Source organism: Stegostoma tigrinum, chromosome 6, assembly GCF_030684315.1.
Source record: "Stegostoma tigrinum isolate sSteTig4 chromosome 6, sSteTig4.hap1, whole genome shotgun sequence".
Lineage (NCBI taxonomy): Eukaryota > Metazoa > Chordata > Chondrichthyes > Orectolobiformes > Stegostomatidae > Stegostoma > Stegostoma tigrinum.
This window is the reverse complement of record NC_081359.1, coordinates 80,909,569-80,936,764: the sequence shown is the minus strand read 5'-3', so window position 1 is coordinate 80,936,764 and position 27,196 is coordinate 80,909,569. Positions and strand designations below refer to the sequence as shown.

General features: G+C 42.6%; 1 protein-coding gene across 3 annotated transcripts in view; it reads right to left on the bottom strand.

The window, feature by feature from the left end:
• b3glcta (beta 3-glucosyltransferase a) overlaps positions 1-27,196 on the bottom strand; it is a 161,433-nt gene that overhangs the window by 80,776 nt on the left and 53,461 nt on the right. For all 3 annotated transcript variants that reach the window (XM_048532312.2, XM_048532310.2, XM_048532311.2), the window contains exon 5: positions 16,456-16,532. In XM_048532312.2, the coding sequence (XP_048388269.1) occupies positions 16,456-16,532 (77 nt within the window). The remainder of the gene's footprint in view (positions 1-16,455; positions 16,533-27,196) is intronic.

The window sequence follows — 27,196 nt, the reverse complement described above, 5'->3', positions numbered from 1 at the left end:
GGAAGTAGAGCTGAGTAAACCAGATCAGCCATAATCTTATTAAATAGATGGGTAGGCTTGAAGAGCAAATGGTCTACTCCCACTCTGAAGCCCTATATTTCTATGACTCTCACATAATACATTTCAAAAATTTGCGTACTCTATAACTCTACACATTCTGGGAAAACGTAAGTTATTAACTACATAGTACGGATAATTAAATGTGGGAAACTTCAATTGTTATGTTACTGATTCAATGCTAATTACTTCTCCCTTTTGGCTAATGGTCCTATGATCTGCACATTTAAGAAAAGATGTCCTCTGAGCTATTTCTGACCCTATAACTATTTCATTTCATCTATTCAATTATTTCTCAAAGACAACTACAAAAAAAAAGTTGCCTACATGCCAATTTTGAGGTAATATCCCCATTGATTTCTACAAGGCTGCAATTCTCTCACTTCCCTCATCCAATTGGAAATTGACTGGAAACTTTTGATCCTAAAGAAATGTCACTATATTCCTTTATCATATTACTCTTATTATGAGTTGTTACCTGCCCGACAATTGCCATTAACAAAAAAGTAAAACAACCTCAACTGAAAATGACAATAATGAGCACTTCAGATGTTATCCCAGAAGCAGAATTCCTTACAGTCACCAGGACACATTGTGCCTAGTGAGTGCTGTTGGTAGTGATTGCTAAAGAAATCTAGGAATTTGTGCAAGTTTCTCACTAAACACTTTTCCAGCAATAGATTGAATAGCAAAGGTACATACTTCAGCAATGGTCAAACTGCAGAACATACAATATCATATTACCATTTAAAAGACTGCGAGACGTTCATTATTGTCATTTTCAGTTGAGGTTGTTTTACTTTTTTGTTAATGGCAATTGTCGGGCAGGTAACGACTCATAATAAAAGTAATATGATAAAGAAATATAGGATTCTTTAGGATCAAAGGTTTCCAGTCAATTTCCAATTGGATGAAGGAAGTGAGATAAGGATGTACAAGGTTAATAAGATAAACTAAAAAAAAACTTGGGTTAAGCAACAATGAGACTTGCTAAAAATTTTCAGCACTGCATCTTACTGAACATTAGAAACATGAGAAATTTGGATAATTTGCATCAATAACTTGGGTGCAATGACTTCCCACAGAGTACCAAAATGGAATCGACACGGCGTGTACACGATTTTGGGGTCAATCACCTAGCACCATATTGGTGAAGACATTATTGCATGTATAATGATTGGACTAACATGCACCAAGATCCTGCTCAGAATTTTCAGTTTGGACCATTCACCTCTAAATCACAGGTCAGCTTGTTCCAAACATGGTCAAAAGACTTGGATTCAAGAGGTTGGATGAGAATTACCACCTTTGACATCAAGCCAGCCTCCGAGTGGTGTCAAAAATCAAGAAGCTCTAGCAAAATTACAGACAATGGATAACAGGGGAAATTCTTCACTAGGCGAAGTTATACTGAGCTCAAAGGAGCATAATTCTAGATGCTTAATCGATCATTTCTGTCAGGAGATGACTTTTGAGTTCCTTTAGGCAATTTCCTAAGTAAAATAATTTTTAATGTAACGTTGGCCTTTATTTCAAAGGGGATGGAGTTTGAAAGTAAGGACTACTGTGAACACTTATTGGTCTGTTATCCAAAACAAAGGACACTGGCATCGTAAGCAATCCAAAGAAGGTTCAGTAGGCTAACAGGGTATGGAGGAATGTCTTTTGAGGAGAAGTTGAGTGGATTTGGCCTGTACTCATTGGTATAGAAGGATGAGAGGCGACCTTACTGAGACACAAAAGATTCTTGGGGACTTGAAATGTCAAATTGAAAAGGTTGTTTCTCCTTATGGGAGAGTCTAGGACCAGAGGGCATACACATAGAATAAGGGGATGCACATTTAAGAATGAGATGAGGAGGAATTTCTTCTCCTAAAGGGTAGTGAATCTGTGGAATTCGTTACCACACAGAGCTGTCAAGGCTGGATCATTAAGTAACGTCATTAAAGGAGAAGATTAAATATGAGGGTAAGCTAGTCAGTAATATAAAAGAAGGTTGCATGAGTTTTTTTTAGATATCTAAAGGGCAAAAGAATGGCATAAATGGACATCAAGCTGCTGGAAAATGAAGCTGGACAAGTAGTAATGGGGAACCAAAAAATGGTGGAGGAACTGAACAAGTATTTTGTGTCAGTCTTCGCATTGGAAGATACATCCCAAAACTTCAAGAGAGTCCGGGTGGTTGGGGGGGGGCGGTGGGGTGGAGATGGTGGTGGTGGTGGTGAGTATGGTGGCAATCATCAAGGAGAAGGTGTTAAAAAGGCTGAAAGGTCTGAGGTGGATAAATCCCCTAAGGACCAGATGGATTAAACCGCAAAGTTCTGAAGGAGGTGTACTGAAGGAATCACTGGAGTCAGGGAGTGTCCCAGGGGACTGGAACATCGCTAGAAACTTATCAGCTAGACTAACATCTGCTAGTGAGGCAAAAGAAGGGAAATGTTAGGCCTATTAGCCTGACATCAATCATTGGTAAGATTATGGACTTGATTGTGAAGGATGAGAGCTCTGAATACTTATAAGTCCAAAATGGGATGAAGTCTGTATGGTTTCGTCAAGGGGTGGTCATGCCTGACAATTTGTTAGAATTCTTTGAGGACATAAACAGGTTAGACCAAGGACAGCCAATGGATGTTATCTATTTGGACTTCCAGAAGACCTTTGACAAAGTGCCACACAGGACACTGCTAAGTAAGATAAGGGCCCAAGGTGTCAGAAGCAAGGTACTAGCAAGGATGGAAGACTGGCTGTCTGACAGAAAGCAGAGAGTGGGGATAAACTGGTCCTTCTCAGGATGGCAGCCAGTGACTAGTGGTGTTTAATTTTAGACCTTAATGATCTAGATGAAGGAACTTGGGAGATTCTGGCTAAGTTGCAGATGATACAATCAGGGTGGCACGGTGGCTCAGTGGTTAGCACTGCAGCCTCACAGCGCCAGGGACCCGGGTTCAATTCCAGCCTCGGGCGACTGCCTGTGTGGAGCTTGCACATTCTCCCCGTGTCTGCGTGGGTTTCCTCCCACAGTCCAAAGATGTGCAAGCTAGGTGGATCAGCCATGCTAAATTGCCCATAGTGTTCAGGAGTGTGTGGGTTATGGGGGATGGGTCTGGGTGGGATGCTTCAAGGGTAGTGTAGACTTGTTGGGCCAAAGGGCCTGTTTTCACACTGTAGGGAATCTAATACAAAGATAGGTAGCGGGACAGGTGGCATTGAGGAGGCGGGGAAGCTGCAAGAAGAATTTAGACAGGTAGGAGAGTGGGCAAAGAAGCGGCAGATGAAATACAATGTGGGAAAGTGTGATATCATGCACCTTAGTAGGAAGAATAGAAGCATAGATTATTGTCTAAATGGTGAGAAAATTCAGAAATCTAAAGCAAAAAGAGACTTGGGAGTCCTAGTCCATGATTCTCTTAAGGTAAACTTGCAGGTTGAGTCAGTATTAGGAAGGCAAATACAATGTTAGCATTTATTTTGCGAGGACTAGAAAATGAAAGCAGGGATGTACTTCTGAGGCTATATAAGGCTCTTATCAGACCACATTTAAAGTATTGTGAGCAATTTTGGGCCCCATACCTCAGAAGGGATGTACTGGCTCTGGAGTGGGTGCAGAGGAGGTTCACAAGATTAATCCCAGGAATGAAAGGCTTAACATATAAGGAACGTTTGAGGACTCTAGGTCTATACTTAATGAAATTTAGAAGGGTGAGGGGACACCTAATTGAAGCTTACAGCATACTGAACAGTTTGGTCAGAGTGGATGTTGGGAAGATATTTCCATTAGCAGAGTAGGCTCAGACCCGAGGGCACAGTTTTAGAATAAAAGGTAGACCCTTTAGGTTAGAGAACAAAAGAAACTTCTTCAGCCAGCGAGTGGTGAATCAATGGAATTCATTGCCACAAAAGGCTGTGGAGGCCAGATCAATGAGTATATTTAAGACAGAGATACGTAGGTACTTGATTGTCAAGGGAATCAGAGGTCACAGAGAATAAGCGGGAGAATGGAGTTTTTGAGAAACTTATCAGCTATGATTGAATGGCAGAGCAGACTCGATGGGCCGAATGGCCTAATTTCTGCTCCTGTGCCTTATATTTAAGGCTGGGATAAACAGATGCTTAATCAGTAAGAGTATCAAGCTTTATGAGGAAAAGGCAGGGAAGTGGAGTTAAAAATTCATAAGTGCCTATCTTGATGTTAAGGTTCTGTGCACCTGAGGCCTTCTCCTTGACACCACCTTTTTGCAGCTTCCTCCACCTCCTACACTACATTTCCAGGCCCAGTGAAAGTCAGTCCTAAACCTCGTTCTTAGGTTCATGTCATCCCACATGTGACCCCACCACACTTTTCTATATCTGTAGAATCTTCTTTACTGTCCTGTTTTGATACCCTCACTTGTATAAACTGTTATGATCTCTCTACCTTAATTAGTTTGTACAGTTTTGAATTACTCATTACTTTTGTTTGACCCTCAACAAACAACTGATAACTATTATGTTATTTGTCATTTGGTCTGTAATAACTGCTTTGCCTCATTTAATCAGCATATAGGTCATCCCTTCACTTATTATTCAGATGTTAATATTTTACTCACACCATCTGGCACGCTTGACGACCTGCAGAGACCTATTATTCAGCCTGTCGACACTTCATTCACACTAGTTGTATGATCTTTTGATCTCTCTGCTTCTAAATTCTGTGCCTGTCTGCTTCTAAATTCTGTGCCTGTCTGCTACTCTCTCAGTGATAATGGGAACTGCAGATGCTGGAGAATCCAAGATAATAAAATGTGAGGCTGGATGAACACAGCAGGCCCAGCAGCATCTCAGGAGCACAAAAGCTGACGTTTCGGGCCTAGACACTTCATCGGAGAGGGGGATGGGGTGAGGGTTCTGGAATAAATAGGGAGAGAGGGGGAGGCGGACCGAAGATGGAGAAAAGAACATAGGTGGAGAGGAGAGTATAGGTGGGGAGGTGGGGAGGGGATAGGTCAGTCCAGGGAAGACGGACAGGTCAAGGAGGTGGGATGAGGTGGTAGGTAGGAGATGGAGGTGTGGCTTGGGGTGGGAGGAAGGGATGGGCGAGAGGAAGAACAGGTTAGGGAGGCAGAGACAGGTTGGACTGGTTTTGGGATGCAGTGGGGGGAGGGGAGACCCCGAAGCTGGTGAAGCCCACATTGACACCACCGGGCCGCAGGGTTCCCAAGCGGAACACGAGCCGCTGTTCCTGCAACCCTCGGGCGGCACCATCGTGGCACTGCAGGAGGCCCACGACGGACACGTCATCTAAAGAATGGGAGGGGGAGTGGAAATGGTTCGCGACTGGGAGGTGCAGTCGCCCATTGCGAACTGAGCGGAGGTGCTCTGCAAAGCGGTCCCCAAGCCCCCGCCTGGTCTACCCAATGTAGAGGATGCCACACCGGGTACAGTGGATGCAGTATACCACATTGGCAGATGTGCAGGTGAACCTCTGCTTAATGTGGAAAATCACCCCCAAGATGAGGTTCACCTGCACATCTGCCAATGTGGCATACTGCATCCATTGTACCCGGTGTGGCTTCCTCTACATTGGGGAGACCAGGCGGGGGCTTGGGGACCGCTTTGCAGAGCACCTCCGCTCAGTTCGCAATGGGCGACTGCACCTCCCAGTCACGAACCATTTCCACTCCCCCTCCCATTCTTTAGATGACGTGTCCGTCGTGGGCCTCCTGCAGTGCCACGGTGGTGCCGCCCGAGGGTTGCAGGAACAGCGGCTCGTGTTCCGCTTGGGAACCCTGCGGCCTGGTGGTGTCAATGTGGGCTTCACCAGCTTCAAAATCTCCCCTTCCCCCACCGCATCCCAAAACCAGCCCAGTTCGTCCCCTCCCTCCACTGCACCACACAACCAGCCCAGCTCTTCCCCTCCACCCACTGCATCCCAAAACCAGTCCAACCTGTCTCTGCCTCCCTAACCTGTTCTTCCTCTCACCCATCCCTTCCTCCCACCCCAAGCCGCACCTCCATCTCCTACCTACTAACCTCATCCCACCTCCTTGACCTGTCCATCTTCCCTGGCCTGACCTATCCCCTCCCCACCTATACTCTCCACTCCACCTATCTTCCTTTCTCTCCATCTTCAGTCCGCCTCCCCCCTCTCCCTATTTATTCCAGAACCCTCACCCCATCCCCCTCTCTGATGAAGGGTCTAGGCCCAAAACGTCAGCTTTTGTGCTCCTGAGATGCTGCTGGGCCTGCTGTGTTCATCCAGCCTCACATTTCATTATCTCTGCTACTCTCTCACTTCACTTGATGAAGTGGCAATGCTTCAAAGGCTTGTGATTTCAAATAAACCTGCTGGACTGTAACCTGGTGTTGTCCGACTTCTGACCTAGTCCTGAAATTCACAGCCTTGGCGATAGGAGCCTGAACTGACCATCCATACTTCAGAACATGCATCAACTGCAAAATGAAAGCTTTTTAGATCTCAGCCATCAAATGTTGCCTCGCAGTTGGGTCCACAAGTCTGCAATTTTATTGGAATACAGTGGGGGATGAAGGGAAGGTAGAATGTTAGAAAGAGAATTAGCTGTGAAAATGCTTTCATTTTCTGTGGTTCCAAACAGACTGGGCAATTGGCATTCCAATAAGAACTTATGGGCATCACTGTCTGGACCAGTATTTGTTGTCCAGCCCTAATTACTCTTGAAAAGACAGTGGCAAGCAGCCTTCTTGAACCACTGTAATTCTTTCTCAAGTTTGTGTTTGTAGTGGGGTGAGAGGTACTGGTAGGTACATCCTCCCTCTGCTATGTGGGAGGGAATTTCAGCACTTTCACCCAGCCACAGTGAATGAATAACGTTACAGTATTGAAGCATGGATGTTAAGCTATGTAAATGCACATGGCCTCCTTCGGCCTTGTTTCACTGTCTTGATTGTGTGCCATCTTGTCTTGCACGAGAGAGTGATGCTTGTCAGAATGTGCCATAATCAATTTGGTGATGTGACTGTCATGACTGTATATACGTGTCCAGAGTACTTCATGTGGATAAAGGACATCCTGCCTCCTCTCTATCTCCTTCAAAACCTCCAGTGCACTTTGTGAAAACCTTTGATCCCATACTTTTCCAAACTGGACCAGTCTTAATGTTTTCTGAGCCAAAGGCATTTCAGGAAAAAAAAACATTTGCATTCATGGCATACATAGGAATTTTAATTCCCTGGAATGCCAGGAACCTGTAGGAGAGAAGGTTACCTGCAGCAATATTGACAAGAATGGAATGGATGTGTCAGTTTGCATTGAAACCCTGCAGCTGAGGCATGCTAGTATGAATTTGGGGAAAGCAGAACAGTGAAAATTGAGAACTGCAGAAATTGCTATAAAAACAAACTTCTTAGTTCAAACCATAGATCCACGTTATAGCATTTTCTCTTGACGCATATTTGTCCCATCATGATATAATTTGCTTTTAATCATAAAAACCCCAAACTGCCAAATGATTCTACAACTATCTTGAGTCCTCTCCATTAAAAAGCTATTTAAAAAAAACAAAATTGAGGCACTTTGCCATTTATTGTTAGTGACAGCTTTTGAGCAAGCAGATTCTGTATTTTAGGAGAGGTCCTGCCCAAGGAACACCGAGTTCCAGCTTTGTTAATTTTTATTAAACATCCATGTAACTAGCTGTCTGTTCAATTCCCAATTAATATGGTAAATGCAAAACAATCTTTCTGTGCGGTTTGCAAGACTTTTGTGTCTTTCTGATTTTAATTGTTACCACACTGTAAGGGGATAGAAAGGAAGGAATGCCTCCAACATGTGTGATAAATTAGAAACAATGTTAAACTACAGAAGAATAAAAAGATAGAATGGGCCCATTGAGAATTCCACACAAATGCAAGTGGCATAAGGAGCAAAACAAGTGAGCTAGAAGAAAAAAAGGATTCTAATTAAGGGCCATTAGTAGGAGAGACTTGGAACCGTGGGCAAAGCTTTAGAGTAAAGGGAAGACCCTTTAGAATGGAGATTAGGCGAAACTTCTTCAGCCAGAGAGTAGTGAATCTATGGAATTCATTGCCACAGAAGGCTGTGAAGGCGGTCAGAACAAACCTGATTGGAAAATGAGAAATAAAAGAATTCTTTTGTATTCCGCTACAGATTTAAATTGCAGACTACTGGAGCTCAGTAAAATTTCAAATTTTATAGATTTTAAAGCATCACAGCAGATAAAATGAAAAGAAAGAGGAATGTTAGAAATCTATAAGGAAGCTAACATTTGAAAGAAAAACAAGAAACTAAGGGCTAATCAGATAATTAACTTCTTTGTGTTTTGAGAGTGCTGAGCAGCTTCCTGTGTGCAAATCATTTGTCCATTTGCAGATTATATTATTGCAATCAACAATCAAGCTGAACTGCTTGCCCATTGCAGAAAAAGGTTGTAGATGGTGTGCATTCTTAGTTTAGTTTCTTTTGTTCTATTGTCAGAGATTGAAAAAAAACAAGGAGTTTATGTATTCATGTGCAAAGTGTTTTCTACATTGTATTTATCTTACAACAGGTTTCCAACTTCAACTTGTTTCTATTCTATTCCAGCTTTTGTAACAATAGAAATGCAAATTGAAATGCAACCTATAATAAACAAGCTGTCTCACAAAACATTTCCTTCTTCTCAAACATCATTCCAGGTTGTGATGCTATAATTTCAGCTGACACACCAATACAATTAACATCTGGGAAAATGTGAACTGCAGATGCTGGAGAATCCAAGACAACAAAGTGTGTAGCTGGATGAACATAGCAGGCCAAGCAGCATCTCAGGAGCACAAAAGCTGACGTTGAAGGGTCTAGGCCCAAAACGTCAGCTTTTGTGCTCCTGAGATGCTGCTTGGCCTGCTGTGTTCATCCAGCTACACACTTTGTTATCTTCAATTAACATCTGGTGCTGTTTTGTTGGAAGCATCTTATACATTAGACTGAAATATTTTTTTCAGGTGAATATGAAAAAAGTTAATGAACGGGAAGATTTTCTATCGGTTCCGCCAACAATGTTTTCCCACCTAATACCAAAAACAGAATAACTAGCTAATATTTCATAATTTTTTATGAGATTTTACTGCGCACAGGCTTCTATCATAAATACCATCTAAATATTGAGTGTGTTTTGTCTGGAAGAGACCTGACAAGATCCATTTAAAGAAAATCCTGTTGAATTTATGGAATAAAATTGGTCACAATTTGTTGTCAGATCAGGTATAGAAAGAGAAATAATGAGGGAAAGAAAGATTGGATTACCAAAGCAAGAAAAGAACATTTGTATTATATTTTATTGAATTATAATTTCCAAAAGCAATTAAAATGCTGTTGCTAATACTTACAAAATAAAATGTAGGTATAATGCATTGATAAGTTATGAAGTATAGTAATACTGGGCTCGAAACATTATACCTGCTTCTCTCTCCACAGATTCTACTGGACCTGCTGCATTTCTCCAGCATACTCTGTGTTTATTACATCTTTTTCCTTTTTGGACTATAAACTGATAGGGAAGTTGGATGCTGCTATATAGTTGTAATATCAGGAGAGTTTTGCAAGTTGGAAAATCAAGTGGTGCACACTGTTTAGCTGGGCTAGACAACATTCCTTTTGGAGCAATGAGACTGATATATTATTGAGTTAGAGCAGCACCATGAGTTTCTGAGTTAAGTAAAAACTGACAATAGCTCTTCGGTTAGTTGAGGTACAGTTTGCTAAAGACTTGTGGGAGTACTGCAATCAGAGCCAAGCAGAAAACATCTCTCTATCCTCTCTGTGCAAATGAAAGTACATAAAAACGAAGAAACTTTAAAAATGGAATTCTTATACAAGTAAAGACCTGGATCCACCTTATCAATGATTTGATTCAATGAACAACCATGTCGTAATTGTTAAAGTCAAAAGAACTGTGAGAAACAACATCACTACCTCTCGTGATTGAGACTTTTGATCATCAGAATTTTGTTTCCACTGCCTGTATTTTTCTACACATTATATTTGCATTAAGATGTTAGTCCTTCATCTGGCTTATTCACAAATGATTGTGTACGTGCATTTTGGGTATACGTTAAGTGGCAGAATAGTGAATCAGCAATCCTTTCTTTATTCCCTGCTATTTGTTAAAGAATAAGTGTATTTACAGTGGTTACTTTATGTTAATGACAAAAAAATTTGATAGAAATTGCTTCTGTTCTGATCAGCAGTTATTCAGGTAAAGTGATCAACTTGATGGTCCCATTGATATTTAGATACTTGTGATGGCATGTGGAATAGTTATGCTCCATTATCAATGCACTTTCCTAGTTAAGCTGTAAGAGTACACTAACATTGCCGGTAGCTAGGAAGTTCCAGGGTTTTGACTGAGCAATAATAAGGTGATACAGCTCCAAGTATGGACCGTATGAGACCTGCAGGGGAACCTGCATTTTGCAGGGTTCTTGTGCATCTGTTGCTCTTGTCCTTTTTGGTCATAGACATAGATTTGGAAGGTGCTATCAGAGAAGCCTGGGGGATGTGCTGCAGTGCATCTTGCTGATGGTTTTCTAAATGGCGTTGAGCTGTTTCGGTGTTGAACTGTTTCAGTGTTGTTGCAGTCATTTCTTGATATGATATGAGGTGGATCAAGTTGGTTAAATACTGGTATAGGTGATGCGGGGACCTCAGGAGCAGGCCAGGTGGACTATTCAATCAGTACTTTTGCGAAAAAGGTAGGTGGCTGGCATAGATATTAGAGCTAGTGCAGAATGTTAGGCTGGTGCATTTGGCCTATCATACTACACCGGCATAATTCTGTGATTCCCAACTGAAGATGGCCTTGTGATATGCTGGACTCACCCACTGAGGATGATGATATCGGTAGAGCCTTCTCCTCCAGTGAGTTGCTAATTGTCCGTTACTTTCATGACTATCTGTGGCAGGGCTGCAAAGTTTCTGTTGGTTTAATGGTTACGGTATTGCTTCGTCCGGTCTTTGCTTGCTGCTTTAGCATGTCGGTACTTCATTATTAGGAATGCCTGGTGCTGCTCCTAGCTTGTCCTCCAGCATTCTTCACTAAACCAGGATTCATCTCATGGCTGGACGATAATGGTAGAAAGGCAATTTGTTAGGCCACCAGGTTCTAGACTGTGAGATAATAAGGTGTAGAGCTAGATGAACAGCCGGCCAAGCAGCATCAGAGGAGCAGGAAAGCTGACATTTCAGGTCAAGACCCTTCTTCAGAAATGGGGGAGGGGAAGGGGATTCTGAAATAAATAGGGAGAGAGGAGGAGGCAGATAGAAGATAAATAAAGGAGAAGACAGGTGGAGAGGAGACAGACAGGCCAAAGAGGCGGGGTTGGAGCCAGTAAAGGTGAATGTAGGTGGGGAATTAGGGAGGGGATAGGTCAGTCCAGGGAGAATGGACAGGTCAAGGAGGCGGGATGAGGTTAGTGGGTAGGAGATGGGGGTTGGGCATGAGGTGGGAGGAATGGTTAGGGAGGCGGGGACAAGCTGGGCTGGTTTTGGGATGTAGTCAGGGGAGGGGAGATTTTGAAGCTTGTGAAGTCCACATTGATACCATTGGGCTGCAGGATTCCCAAGGGAAAAAGGAGATGCTGTTCCTGCAGCTTTCAGGTGGCATCACTGTGGCAATGCAGGAAGCCCAGGATGGACATATCGTCCAAGGAGTGGGAGGGGGAGTTGAAATAGTTTGCGACTGGGAGGTGTCGTTGTTTGTTGCGAACTGAGCGTGGGTGCTCCACAAAGCGGTCCCCAAGCCTCCGCTTGGTTTCCCCGAAGTAGAGGTGGCCGCAATGGGAACAGCTGATACAGTATACCACATTAGCAGATGTGCAGGTGAACATCTTTTTGATGTGGAATGTCTTCTTTGGGCCTGGGATGGGGGTGGGGGGAGGTGCGTAGGAACAGGTATAACACTTGCTGCAGTTGCAGGGATAAGTGCCGGGTGTGGTGAGGCTGGTGGGGAGTATGGAGCAGACAAAGAAGTCATGGTGAGAGTGATCCCTCCGGAAAGCAGACAAGGGTAGGGAGGGAAAAATATCTTTGGTAGTGGGGTCAGATTGCAGATGGCGGAAGAGTCGGAGGATGATGCATTGGATGCAGAAGTTGGTGGGGTGGTACATGAGGATGAGGGGGATTCTGTTTTGGTTGTTACTTCAGGTACAGGTGTGAAGGATGAGTTGCAGGAAATGAAAGAGACAAGGTTGAGGGCATTTTCGACCACTATGGAGGGCAAGTTGCGGTCCTTGAACAATGAGGACGAGGACATCTGGGATGTCCGGGAGTGGAATGCCTCATCTCGGGAGCAGATTCAGTGGAGGTGAAGTAATTGGGAATAGGGGGTGGCATTTTTGCAGGAAAGCAGGTGAGAGGAGGCGTATTCTACGTAGCTGTGGGAGTTGGTAGATTTGAAATGGATATCAGTTTCTAGGTTGAAGCCAGAGATGGAGACAGAGAGGTCCAGGAAGGAGACAGAGGTATCAGAGATGGTCGAGGTGAACATAAGGTTGGGGTGGATGGTGTTAGCGAAGTGGTTGAACTGTTCAAGCTTCTCGTGAGAGCATGAGGCGGCGCCGATACAGTCATCGATATAATGAAGTTACAGGTAGAGGATAGGGCCAGTGTAGCTTTGGAAGAGGGTTTGTTCTACATAACCTACAAAGAAGCAGGCATAGCTTGGGCCAATGCAGGTACCTATGGCCACCCCCTTTGTCTGTAGGAAGTGGAAGGAATTGAAGGAGAAGTTGTTAGGGTGAGGATGAGGTCAGCCAAGCGAATGAGGGTGTCAGTAGAGGGGGTCTGATCGGGCCTGCAGGACAGGAAGAAGCGGAGGGCGTTTCGGCGTTTAGGGGAATGCAAGGGTACAGGGACTAGACATCCATGGTAAAGATGAGGTGTTGGACACCAGGGAATCGGACGTTTTGGAGGAGGTGGAGGGCATGGGTGGTGTCACGGATGTAGGTGGGGAGTTCCTGGGCTAAGGGGGAGAAAATGGAGTCGAAATAAGTGGAGATAAGTTCAGTGGGGCAGGAGCAGGCAGAAACCAGGGCAATCAGGGTTGTGGGTTTTGGAAAGGAGATAGAAATGGGCGGGTGGTGGTGGGGAACGATTAGGTTAAAGGCTGTGGGTGGGAGGTCACCTGAAGTGATGACGTTGTGGATGGTCTAGGAGATGATGGTTTGGTGGTCAGGGTGGGATCATGATCAAGGGGGCGGCAGGAGGAGGTGTCAGAGAGCTGACGTCTGGCCTCAGCCATGTAGAGGCCAGTACACTAAACTACAACTGTGCCTCCCTTGTCCGCTGGTTTTATCGTGAGGTTAGGGTTGGAGTGAAGGGATCAGAGGGCTGCACGCTCTGTGGGGGGAGAGGTCGGAGTGGGTGAGAGGGGTGGAGAGATTGAGGTGATTGATGTCTCGACGGCAGTTAGAGATGAAGAGGTCTAGGGAGGGTAGGAGGCCTTGGGGTGGTGTTCAGGAGGAAGCGGTGTGTTGGAGGCAGGAGAAAGGGTCAGTAGAGGGAGGGTTAAGCTCACGATTAAAGAAGTGCGCAGGTTCTAGATTGTGTTTGGATACAATTTTGCTCCAGATTATGGCTATGAGAAAAGACTGGATAGGCTAGTGTTTGGTTTTGGAACATTCAAGGTTGAGCAGGGAATTGACGGGATGTGTAAAGTTATGAGAGACATAGAAAAGTTGGATAGGAAAGCACTTTTTAAATTAGTAGACAGGTCCATAACCGGGAACATAGTCTTAAGCTAAGAGGTAGCAGGCTAAGTGCAGAGTTGAGACATTTTTTCATTCAGATGGTGTTGGGACTCTGGAACTCATTGCCTAAAAGGATGGTTGCATCAGAAGCTTTCAAAACATTAAAGCAGTGTTTATAAATTTACTTTGGTTGTCATGGTTGCCAAAGCTGTGAGCCAGAAGTTGGAAAATAGGATTAGTGTAGTCAGATCTTTGGACCACAAAGGGCACGACTGGCCAAATGGCCTACTTCTGTGCTGTATGCATCTTTGATGGCCCAGAGAGCCTTGAGGATGTCCAATTTTGAGTTGCTAGGTCTTTTCAAATAGGATTAGTGTAGTCAGATCTTTGTTGACGACGAAGGGCATGATTGAACAAATGGCCTATTTCTGTGCTGCATGCATCTTTGATGGCGCACAGAGCCTTGAGAATGCCCAATTTTGAGTTGCGAGTTCTGTTCAAAGTTCATTCCATTCAACAGAATGCTAATGTCACACAACATGATGGAGGTTTCCTTCAATATGAAGATGGGGCTGTATCCCACAAGGACTGTATGGTCATCAATCCTACCAGATGCATCTGTGACAATTAAATTGGTAAGGATGAGATCAAATAAATTTTCCATGTTATTGGTTTCCTCAGCACTTATTGCAGATCTAGTCTTGCAGACATATTCTTTAGGATTCGGTCAGCTCGGTCACTTCAGCACTACATTGAAATCCCTCATCAAGATTCACGTGTTCTTGCCAGCCTCAGTGCTTCTTCCAGGTGGAATTTAAAATGGAGGAACATTGACTTTTTAGCTAAAGAGATCATTGGTGGTAATCAGCAGGTGATTTCCTTGTCCTTCTTTGATCTGATGCCATGAACCTTCATGAAGAATGTATTCAATGTGGGAGACTTCCACAGCAATTCCCTCCCAACTTCCCAACTGTATATCACTGTGCTGCTATCTTGGTCGGTTTGTCTGCCAGTAGGTCAGGACATCCGCAGGGATAGCAATGGTGGTGTTCAGGTCATTAGCTCTAAGCAATGATTCCACGTCTATGACACCATGACTGTGGCTATCATTGGGTCAGCTCTCCTAAATTTAGCACAATCCCAAGTCATTAGTAAGATGTTTTTAGCAGGATTGGCAGGGCTGGGTTTGTCATTGTCATTGTTGTTTCCAGTGTCTCGGTCAATACTCAGTGGTCCATCCAATTTCAGTCCTTTAGACCTGTAACAGTTCTGATGCAAGTGAGCAACTTGCTAATCCATTTCAGAAGGCAGTTAAGAGTCAACCACAATTCTCTGGTTGTGGAGTCACATATAATAGAAAAGGTTAGAACAGCAAAGTTCTTCTGCCAAAAGACATTAAGGAACTGGATGGGTGTTTATGACTATCAGCAATTGTTACATAACTCTACTTTTTGTCGAATTCAAATTTCACCATGTGCTGTGGGATTTTGACCTTTGTCTTGAAGCTTAATGCTAACTGTGGTTTACTAGTCTTGTGACGTTGCCCCTATGCAACCACCTACCCTCAATTTATTGATATGTATGCTATAAAGGCAACTTCTTGTATTTTAGGCAGCTTTCTTCAGTAACCATACTTATACAAACAAAAATTGTTCAAAATAGTTTTGAAAACAATGATCAGGACATTTTTACTGTTGAAAGGCATACAATGTCTCATAAGCAAAGTAAAACTTTCTCTCCAAATATTCAGCCTTTTGTCATATATCCTGGTTAAATGAGTCTCACAAAACTGGTTGCTATTTTTCACTAACACTTACAAACTTACATTCAAGTGTTCACATATTACAAAACCATACGTTTCCATCAGAGATTTTATTGTTTGGACAAAAATAGTTATTTCTGCTCTGGTTTCCTCCCACAAGGGATGTGCAGGTTAGGTGGATTGGCCATGCTAAATTGCCCAGTGTCCAGGATCGTGCAGGGTGGGTGGATTACCCATAGGAAGTGTAGTCATAGTAGTGGGTCTGTGTGGGATGCTCTGGAGGATTGGTGTGGACTTCATGGGCCGAATGGCCCGCTTCCACACTGTAGGGATTCTATTGATTTCATAAAAAGGGTCTGATTCTGACACTACCGGCAATTTAGCATGGCCAATCCACCTAATCGGCACATCTTTGGACCATGGGAGGAAACCGGAACATCTGGAGGAAACCCATGCAGACACAGGCAATCATGAATGTGCAAACGCCACACTGACAGTTGCTCAAGACTGTATTCGAACCCAGTGCTAACCACTGAGCCACCATGCCACCCGTGTTAAGACTGCACGTTGTGACAGCTGAAAAATCCAATCTCTGCCGTAATCTTAGACACTGGACATACTTTCTTCCATGCAAAATTCATATTTATGAAGTATTTACTTGATGACGTGTGGGTATTTTCTGTTGCAGGGAAACACATGTATTGAGAGAATATTGGTCCATATTTTAAAAGGTTTCAAACCAATATACTTGGGACACACTGTAAATCAGTTGATTTCTTAACTATTTACAATACTTTATTTTAAAGCAAACAGGCACATGAACCCCTGACTTCAACAGTGAGAATCACTTCCCATCTGACTATGCATATCTTAAGGGTAGACAGAAACAATTTAATTTCCCATAGTTTTTTTTCTGCATTAGACAGAATACGTACTGTGGTAATATGGGAATGATTGTCCAAGTTCCTTCCTGTTTGCCCAATTCATGGATTAGTAGCACAGTAGGTAGACGCTAAGAGAGGGAAAATATGAATATGATTAACATGAAACCAAAAATTACTTTTCTACCATAATCATTTCTATGAAAATTCTCATTCTGCCATCAGTGGAACGGTTTGATCCATGTATGTGTCAGGATGACCATCAGCACTGATACATAATGAACACACTCAAAAGTAATACAATTTAGCAGCTGCACTATTTGAAAGTAAACCTAAGGTTGAATCTTCCCAGAAACTGATTAAGTGTCAATTTTGGTGAAATTCAGAGAGCTTTAGTGAGATTCAGAGAGCTTTGGTAAATTTTCTCACAGTATCTTCCCAAACTCAGCACATTACTTATATATCACATCTGTATAGCGTCCCATTCATCATATTCACCCACTTGCCACATATGACAGTATAGCCCTCTCCAGAACCTCCCAGGATTCTTAATGTCAGTACCATCAATTAAAAAACAGGATTTCAAGGGTAGTGATCTCCAGATTACTTCCAGCACCATCTGCCAGTGAGGATACAAATAGAAAGATAGGCCAGATGAATGTGGTGTAAGAGGCAGGGTTTTCAGTTTTCGGATCATTGGGATCTCTTCTGGAGTACAGGAGACCTGTATAAGAGGGATGGGTTGTACTTGAACCGGAAGGGGTCCAATATCTTTGCAGGCTGATTTACTAGTGTTACCTGGGTGTGTTTAAACTAGTTTGGCAGGGGGGTGAGACTCCAAATAAGAGTCAGACCATTGAGAAATCGGGGGAAAATATATCAGCCATTGAGAGTAAGTTTACTATTCAGGAAGCCAGGGGCACAGTAAATGGAGGGAAAAGACTTATAGTTTAAAGTGTTTTTCTTTCATCATATGAGGCAGATAAACTCAGACAATGGATTGGCTCTGGAGACTGGGATATTATAACCATAACAGAAACATGGCTGAGAGAAGGGCAGGACTGGCAGCTCAATGTTCCAGCATACAGAAGATACAGGCATGACAGAAGTACATGTAAGCGAGGAAGGGGTTGCCTTTTTGATAAGGAAGGACATAACAATAGTGTTAGAGAGGATATTCTTACGGGGTCATCAAATAAGGCCATATGGTTAGTTAACTTAGAAACAAAACGGGGATGGTCACTCTGTTGGCACTGTAAATTAGACCCTCAAACGGCCAGTGGATACTAGATAAACAGATGTGTACAGAGGTTGCAGATACCTGTAGGAATAGTGTAGGAGTAGTATTGCTTGGTGATTTTAATTTTCCCTGTATTGGATGGACTACCAGGGTGTAAAAGGCCTGGACTGGGTGGTATTTGTCAAAAGTGTCCCAGAAAATTTCCTAAAACCATAAGTAGAGGGTCCCAGTCTAGAAGGTGCAATACTAGACCTCCTCTTGGGAAATGAGGTCAGGCAAGTGACTGAGGTGTCAGTCGGAGAGCACTTTGGGTCCAGTGACCATAACTCTCTTAGTTTTAACACAGTAACAGAGAAAGATAGGACAAGTCCATAGGTTAAGGTGCTAAACTGGAGCATGTCCGATTTTGGGACCGCCCCCCACCATGCAGCTGTTGTTTAGGTGAGTCTGTTGGAAGGAAAAGGAATAACTGGCAAAAGGGAGGCTTTTAAAAGTGTGTTATCTAGACAGTATATCCCTGTCAGGGTGAAGGGAAAAGCTGGCAGTTTTAGGGATCCCTGGCTGACAAGGGATATTGAGGCTCTGGTCAGGAGAAAGAAGGGAGACATTGGGTTTAAATTATCGTGCTCAAGTGAATCCCTAGGTGACAATATAAAGTGTAGGAGCACATTTAAAAGAGAAATCAGAAAGCAAAAACAGAGTATGAGATGGATCTGGCAGATAAGGTTAAAGTTAATCCCAAGAGGTTTGATAGCTACATTAAGGTGGAAGGGTGACTAGGGAGAGAATGGTTGCCCTTAAAGATCAACATGGCTGCCTACACATGGAGCCAGAGGAGGTGGGGGAGATTTGTAATGAATATTTCTCCTCAGTGTTTACTGAGGAATGAATCATGAATGCTAAGGATATAAGGGAAATGAATGGGGATGTTTTGAAACACATATACATCACCAGAGAAGTGTTTGCAGCCTTAGATCGCATTAAGGCGGACAAATTCCCTGGGTCTGATCAAGTCCATCCTCGCAAGTTGTGGGATGTTTGGGAAGAAATTGCAGAGGCCCTTGCAGGGGTTTTTGCTTCATCTTCAGCCACTAAGGGAGTTCCGGAAGACTGGAGGGTGGCTAAGGTTGTTCTATTGTTTAAGAAAGGTAGCAAAGACAAGGCAGGTAACTACAGGCCAGTTAGCCTGACATTAGTGATAGGAAAGTTATTGGAGAAGATACTGAGGGACAGGATCAACCAACATTTGGTCAGTGAAGGTCTGATTAGGAATAGCCAGCATGGATTTGTGCACGGGAAGTCATGTCTGACAAATCTTTTAGAATTTTACAAAGAGGTAAGCAAGTGGGTAGATGAGAGAAGGGCAGTGGATGTTGTCTATATGGACTTTAGGATGGCATTTGACAAGGTCCCGGACAGCAGGCTAGTCATGAAGGTTAGGTTGCATGGGATCCAAAGGACAGCTAGCTAATTGGATACGAAATTGGCTCGATTACAGGAAGCCGAGGGTGACTGTTGAAGGTTATTTCTCGAATTGGAGGCCTGTGACTAGTGGTGTGCCACAGGGATCAGTACTGGGACCTTTGTTATTTACATTAATAATCTGGATGTGAATGTACAAGGCTTGATTTGTAAGTTTGCAGATGATACAAAATTAGGAGGTATCATTGAAAACGAGGATGGTTTTCAAAAGTTACAGAGGGATCTTGATCAGACGGGGAAGTAAGCTGAGGATTGGCAAACGCAATTCAATACAGATAAGTGTGAGGTGATGCACTTTGGAAAGCCAAACCAACGTTGGACTTGTACAGTAAATGGTAAGGTCCTGAGGAGTGTTGTGGGACAGAGGGATCTAGGAGTTCAAATATACAGTTCGTTGAAAGCGGCATCACAGGTGGACAGGGTGGTGAAGAAGGCATTTAGCACACTGGCCTTCATCAGTTGAGGCAATGAGTATTGGAGTTGGGACATTATGTTACAGTTGTATAAGTTGTTGGCGAGGCCTCATTTGGAGTATTGGGTACAGTTTTGGTCACACTGTTATAGGAAAGATAAAGGTAAACTGGAAAGTGTGCAACGATGACTTACAAGGATGTTGCCAGGAGTAGTGGGCCCAAGTTACAGGGGCTGGCCAGGATAGGACTTCATTCCTTGGAACATAGGAGAATGAGGGGTGACTTTTTTGAAGTATATAAAATCATGAGGGCATTGATAGGATGAAAGCATATCATCTTTTTCCCCAGAGATGACGATTGGAAACTACAAGGCACAGGTTTAAGGTGAGAGGGGTAATATTTAAGAAGGACCTGAAGGGCAACTTCTTCACGCAGAGAGTGGTGCAGATTTAGAATTGGCTGCCAGAGAAACTGGTTAAGGCAGGCACAATTGCAACATTTAAAAACATATGGATAGGTACATGGATGGGAAGGATTTAGAGGGATACGGACCAAATGCAGGCAATTGGAACTAGCTGAGTAGGCACCATGGTCAGCGTGGACCAGATTGGGACTGTTTCCATGCTGTGTTACTCTATGACTCCATCATAAAAGCCCAGCTGTACACATGGTTAAGTGCTGCCACTCTGCTCTACACAGTTCTAGTCAGAGAGCTCCTCTGATGAAGGGTCTAGGCCCGAAACGTCAGCTTTTGTGCTCCTGAGATGCTGCTTGGCCTGCTGTGTTCATCCAGCTTCACACTTTGTTATCTTGGATTCTCCAGCATCTGCAGTTCCCATTATCTCTTATGACATGCCCAGTCTGGCTTTCATGTCAGGAACTGTCACTGCCTGGTTTCTACCCAGTGGGTGAGAGAATGGGAAACTACATATCAATGAGGAAAGATGATACATTTCTAAAGATGTTAATGCATGCTGATACATTCAAAAAGGCCTCTCAGTACTCACTGGTGAGAATCTCCACTTGCTGTTCAACACTTGGTTGGAAAATGGGACATTTTGCTCTCAGCAGTGGGAAGCTCCTCACTGCCCATGTTATTTACCACCTGTGAATATTATGCTTCTAATAATCCATTTATAGCACGTCTTCAAATCCAACCAGGGTCTAGTTGCACTTCATGTATCTTAAGTTTCTATAGCCATTTGCCTCTCTTGTCTGTTGCGCGCCAACCAACATACCCCACTAGCCCAATGCACTACATAATTTGGAGCAGAACCTTGACAAATTCAAAAATCTGAAGACTAGTTTGTGAAATTCAATCCTTAAACTTCTCTGTCTCGAAAGAAACCTTCTTCAAATTTATTTCTTCAGTCAAGTTCTGAGTGAGCCTTCCTAAGTTCTCCTGTTTCTCAGCTTCTCCTTTCTTAGCATCCATCATCTGGAGGGCTCCTTTTACAATGAAAGCTCTTTTATATAATAAAAACGTTGTACAAATGCAAATTTAGTTGTCTGTCATAAAGAGCATTTGATAAATTGTTATCTGATATGAATTAAACTGATTTTTGCACAGCAACCATTACTGTTGTATATAAGGTTCAAATGCACCATTAGTGCAGTACAGCATAGTTATTTTAACAGTCACTACTCCACATTTAACTTCAATCATGAATTCAAAATACTGCTTTAATATAATTTTAATGAACTGCATTCTTTTCTTGTAGTACTGCCAAATGCATAATGAAATTGCCCAAATCAAGACCACTGGGAGAGTTCAAGTGGTTATTAGAAAATGCAGAATAATTTCCTTAACCTCAGTCAAAAAGCAACAAAAATGTAAAAGTTTGGTAAAATAAGAATAGTATGCCTTTTAAAATCAGTTATAGAGCAAGTTCAAGGTACAGTTGGTGGATTTCTGGAAACTGATGACATTAAAGATATGGACATTATAGCATTCATCAAGAACAATCTAGAACAACAGTCAAGGCTTGATGGTCTGAATGGTCTACTCCTATATTCAGTATCTGAGGAGTCATGAATAATGTTAAGTATTGAATAATCAACACAAACATTAGATATACAGAATGACAACAGCACAGAAAGAGACTATTTAGTCCACTGTGTCTGTGCCAGAGGAACATACAAGCTGCACTTTCTAATCCCATTTCCAGCACCTGACCCATAACTTTTCAGGTTACACTGCTTCAGGTGTAGCAAAGTCCAGACACCCATCACCCTGTGGAAGAGATTGTTCCTCATGGTGCTTCTGATCTTTCCACTCATCACCTCAAGTCTGTGCACCTGATGATTATCCTCTCTGCTAAGGGATACAGATCTTTCCCATCCAATTTATCCAAGCTCCTCATTATTCTCAACTCAAATTACTCACCATTCAGCCTCTTCTATTCTAAGTGACACTATTTCCGACCTTAAGCTGGAAGGTAGATCATTGATGCAGCTGTCAAAGGTGGCTGTGATTAGGCCCATGACACTACCTTAAAGAACTCCTGCACAGGCGTCCTAGAGGTTAGATGTTTGGCCCTCTACAACCACAAACTTCGTGATATTCATGACTCTGATGTGCTTAGAGTCTTCACTGTAATTAGTATTTATTTTAACCTTGCCAGAGATGGATCATCCACTTGGCAAATCTATCTGAAGATGTTGCAAATGTTTGAGCCTTGTCTTTTGCACTGGATGTGCTGCACTCATCAGTAAGGCATCTGAGAAGAGAAAGAGACTATCAGGTTGATAATCTTCAGTTCCTATGAAAGGACCTGAAGCATTTCTCTCCACAGATGATGCTCAACGTGCTGAACATTGCCGGCATTTTTATTTTTATTTCAGATTTCCAGCATTCACATGTTTTTCTTTTAGTAAAGAAGATAATACTTGGGAAGCCTTATGCTCTGGTTAGTTGTTTAATTGTCTACCAACATACATAACTGAGATGTGGCAAGACTGTAAAACTTTGATGTGATCCATTGGTTATGATATAGTTAGCTCTCCAAAGATTGTAAATGGCAAACAACTAATTAGGGCAAATCAATAAAGAATAAGCATCTCAGTATCTGAACTGGGAAATCTCAGTCCTGGCATTTGATACAAGTGCTCTGTTTTTTTTTGCTAAACATCGGCAGAGAACGCAGGAGGACAGCAAGAAACCAAGCAAATAATTGTTCAGCTGACTCAAGTCTGTAGCTGTTGGAATCCGGTAATTCAGAGGAATAGACCAATGGATTCTATCATGTTGATCAAAATGATACATTGTAGGAATTGGAAGCAGTGTCTAGACGTGGAAAAGTAATGTTAAAAAGTCACAACGACTTGGAAAAATGGCTGAGGAAAGTCATAGTATCTTAAATAGAGAGACTTCCTGTTCTAAAATGTGGCTGATACTGATGTTATGCAAAGATTAGATAACAAAATTCACACTCAATTTCATTAAATTTAGCCTGGCTGTAAAAATGGTAGAACTGAGAAAATCTGCAAAAACAATACAGGCAATGTTAGCACCCACGTCCCGGCACAAACGTGCTTCTACAATGTTGTAGTAAAATATACTTACCACAATATTTCCACTTGTGTCCTGCTGTGATTTTAAATGGACACTTTTTGTTACAGCCAGGTCAGAATACCTTGTGAATGCAGACAAATCAGGGGCAAATGATATAAAATGGAGAAAAATACTATTTTCATATGTATATTTGTGGAACCAGGGCCCAATGTCCAATCTGTGCTTTCTTTAATATTTTGATGTTATCACTAAATTAATAAAGGTCCATGGCAAATTAAAGAATTGTTTCTTACCATAAATTTTGGGTTCAAAACTCAACATAGATTGGCTGGATGTGAGTAATTTTCAAACACGTATGCAGATAATTCAGTCTTGGTAGGAACCTGATGCTGTGCAGCCAAGAAAATAACTGCTTAACTGACCTAACGGTAGCTGGTGAATCAGATAATTTGGAGGGCAATAGTCAATAGTTCGTGTATCTTCACAGAGGTGATGACACTTTGGAATAAAAGCTAATGCGTAGTTAGAGAAAGATAATCCAGCATGTTATGCTCCTGTTAGTGGCATTACTCATCACTTATTTCAGTCTTAGGTACAACACAGAGGAGTCACTTTGTGCTGCTATTCTGATATCTCTACTGATCCATCAAGGAATAATTTTGGTAATCACAGAATTCAAAGATGAATCTTACTTCATCCAGTGTCACACAAAATTTGAGAGGACTGAAAACAGGCACAGGATTTATGACGTTTGACAAAATCAATTCCCATCTACTGCAGACAGTACGCAAACAGTCCTATTTTAATATGAAGTCACCACTAACTGTACTGCTGAATATCTGTGCACACAGGACAAACTTATGAGATGCTAGTTCCACTTAAAAATCAGTATGCATCTCTGAACGATTTAGTGCATTTTGACTGAAGTACTTTCCATAAGTGGTTGGAGAAGTATACTGGAGCTGGAACACCATGGACAAATGCTGCAATTTGGCAGAAAGCACACTTCAAGGTTCACCAACTCAACACCAGAGACCTTTGTTGAGGAGATGGATAGGAGGAAGGAGGTGCTTCATGAAACTAGAAGGTTCTCCAAACAGACACTACAAAGACAATGAGACCACATAATTGCTGAAGTTACTGTAGCAGCAAATCCCTCCAAACCTAAATGCTCTGCTCCTAGTAGTTCTACAAACTCACGAGCAGTCAAGGTAAGTGAATGCATCTTCAAATTTCACTCGCCAAGCTGGCATGTTTGACGGCAGACATTTTATGATCACGCTTCCGGTGAAGCACTGGTGTTCTGTCCCACATGTTATTTATATAACTCGGTTTGCTGGGGTAGTAGGCGTCACTTCTGGTTCTGTTTTTCTGTTTTTCAGTGGTTTGTATATCAGGTCCCATTCAATGTGTTTGTTGATGGAGTTCCAGTTGGAATGCCAGGTCTCCAGGAATTCCCTGGTATGTCTGTTTATGGATGTGTCATCCCAGTCGAATTTGTGTCCTTCTTTATCCGTGCATATTGAGACCAGTGAGAATTGTTGGTTACTGTCATATAACAGAACTTTTTTTTAAGACAACATATAACATCTAAACAGAGAGGGCTCAATTCTACATTCATATTTAGTAAATGAAACTAGGCAGGTGGATGAATTAACAGTGGTTGACCATTCCAGAGACAGTGGTCATTACACAATTATATTTTGCACCATTATGAAAAGGACAAAAACAGAACAAAAGCAACTTTTCTTAAACTGGGGATGGCAAACTTTATAAGCTTAAGTGATGATCTGGCAAAAGTGGACTGGTTACAGCCACTTGAAGGAAAGTCAGAGGCAAGGTTCTTCTGGCACAGTGTAGACACGTCCCCAAGAAGAAACCGTACTGTCGAAACTAGAGGCCCATGGCTATCCAGAAACGAATAGGGTTAGACAAAGCAGAACAGAGCTGAGACAATCTCAAAATAGGTAACACTTCAGGAAGCTTGGAGGAGCAAAGAAAGTAGAAGGATGAAGTGAAAGGGGAAATTTTGAAAACAAAGAGAGGTCACAACAAATTTGTTGGCTTGTAAAACTAAACAGAATGGCAAAGTTGATCTGTGCCACAGGCCTTTCATTTTCACATGATCTGTGGGAACAGCAAGTGGAAGCACACAGCCCTAATAATGGGACACTTTATCCCTTCCTCATGAAACTCTACAGTATGTCCTCAGATGTTACCTTCATGCCTAGCCAAGACCCTAACCAGTATGCACGCCATGCAGTTCTATACTGTATTGTGGGTTCAGAGGACAGCTCCTTCTCTCTGAAAGTATAGGTGCTTGGTGGCATTTAACAGACCAGCATTACCTCCTAAGCTGGCAAATCCTCTGCCCAAGCACAACAGTCAGCCTGAACTAACTCATATTGTCCCTAAAATGTGTCATTGTGGCCTTGCTATAAAGCTGCTTCCTGGAGTACAACCCCACCACCCAAACCTTAACTCACCAGATCTCTCCTGATATCCTTCATCTTGTGTGAGAGGATATGGCAGCCACAACATTATAGCTTTATAATCTTCTAGGGGTCTGCCTCTTCAATAGGGAAAATGAGACTATGAATGTACACACCTTGCTTAACTAATTCTTGTAGGCCTGAGATACTACAAGAATTCAATCATGCCACAAATTTGGATGGTACGGCCTATGAAGAAATACTAAACTGCGAATCAAAGGCAGATGCTCAACACTGAATAATCATCAGACTGCTGTTTATTGGAAAGGCCCTTCGGTTGACCACAGCTTCCTGCCATTAAGCTTATAGCAAAAGTGTGAAAAAGTAAGGAGCTTACACAGACAGACTAGGCACATTCTTGTTACATGTCGTTGATTCAGCAGAAATTAATAGGGAAAATGAAGTTCAAGGACCAGCGATGCTGAGGAACCCGGGAGGCTACAGAAAGTCTTGGACAGGCTAGAAGGGTGGGCAAAGAAGTGGCAGGCGGAATACAATGTGGGAAAGTGTTAGGTTAGCTCCTTTGGTAGGAAGAATCGAGGCATAGAATATTTTCTAAATTGGGAAAGGCTTCAGAAATCTGAAGCACAAAAGGAAATTAGGAGTCCTGGTTCAGGATTTGCATAAGGTTCAGTTAGCAATTCAGAAGGCAAATGCAATCTTAGCTGTGTAAGGCTGTTGCCAGACGACATTTGAAATATTGTGAGCAGTTTTGGGCTCCGTATTTAAGGAAGAATGCACTGGCATTTCAGGGGTCCACAGGAGGTTCGTATGAATGTTCCTAAGAATGAAGGGCTTGTCATATGAGAAATGGCTGAGGACTCTGGGTCTGTACCTGATGGACTGTAGAAGGGTGAGGGAGGGTGTTGGGCAGTGTGACTGAATCCTACAGAATACTGAGACGCCTGGATAGGGTGCACGAGAAGAAGATATTTTCACTAGTAACAGGGGCTAGGACCCAAGGGCACAGCCTCAGCATGAAGGGACAACACTTTAGAAATGAGATGAGGAGGAACTTCTTCAGGCCAAGTCATTGAGTAAATTTAAAACGGAGATAGAAAGGTCCTCGATTCGTAAGGAGATCAGGGGTCATGGGGAGAAGGCAGAAGAACAGGGTTGAGAAACATATCAGCCATGATTGAATGGCAAAGTAGACTTGATGGGCCATATGGTATAATTCTGCTCCTATATTTTATGATTAATTCTTGCAAGTTACACAAATAGAGATGCAAATACACGCAAATTAGGTTCCTGAAAAGAGATAGCAAGAAGCTTCACTTGGCTTCAATTGCTGGAGCTTATCCTGACAACAGACATCTAAGTTTTGAATTCCCACCTAACTAAATCAGCATGGCCGCCATTCTTCTCACTACCTCTAGGAGCAAGTAATTGTTTCTTGAGTTACGGTACATTCAAGTGTGAAGAACGTTCAGAATTAAATTTAACACACTAGGAGGTAATACAATGTTTCTTTAGTTTCCATTCATTATACACTGAGTTAAAAATCCACTTACACGATTGAACCAATCATTTTCAAAGCCATTCAGCCAATATTCTTCTTCACGGTGCTATGTTTTGAAAATCCAAATTAGAGAATAAAGGGGCAATATTCATTTGTCAGCATGTTTTAGCCATAGACAAATATCAAAGATAT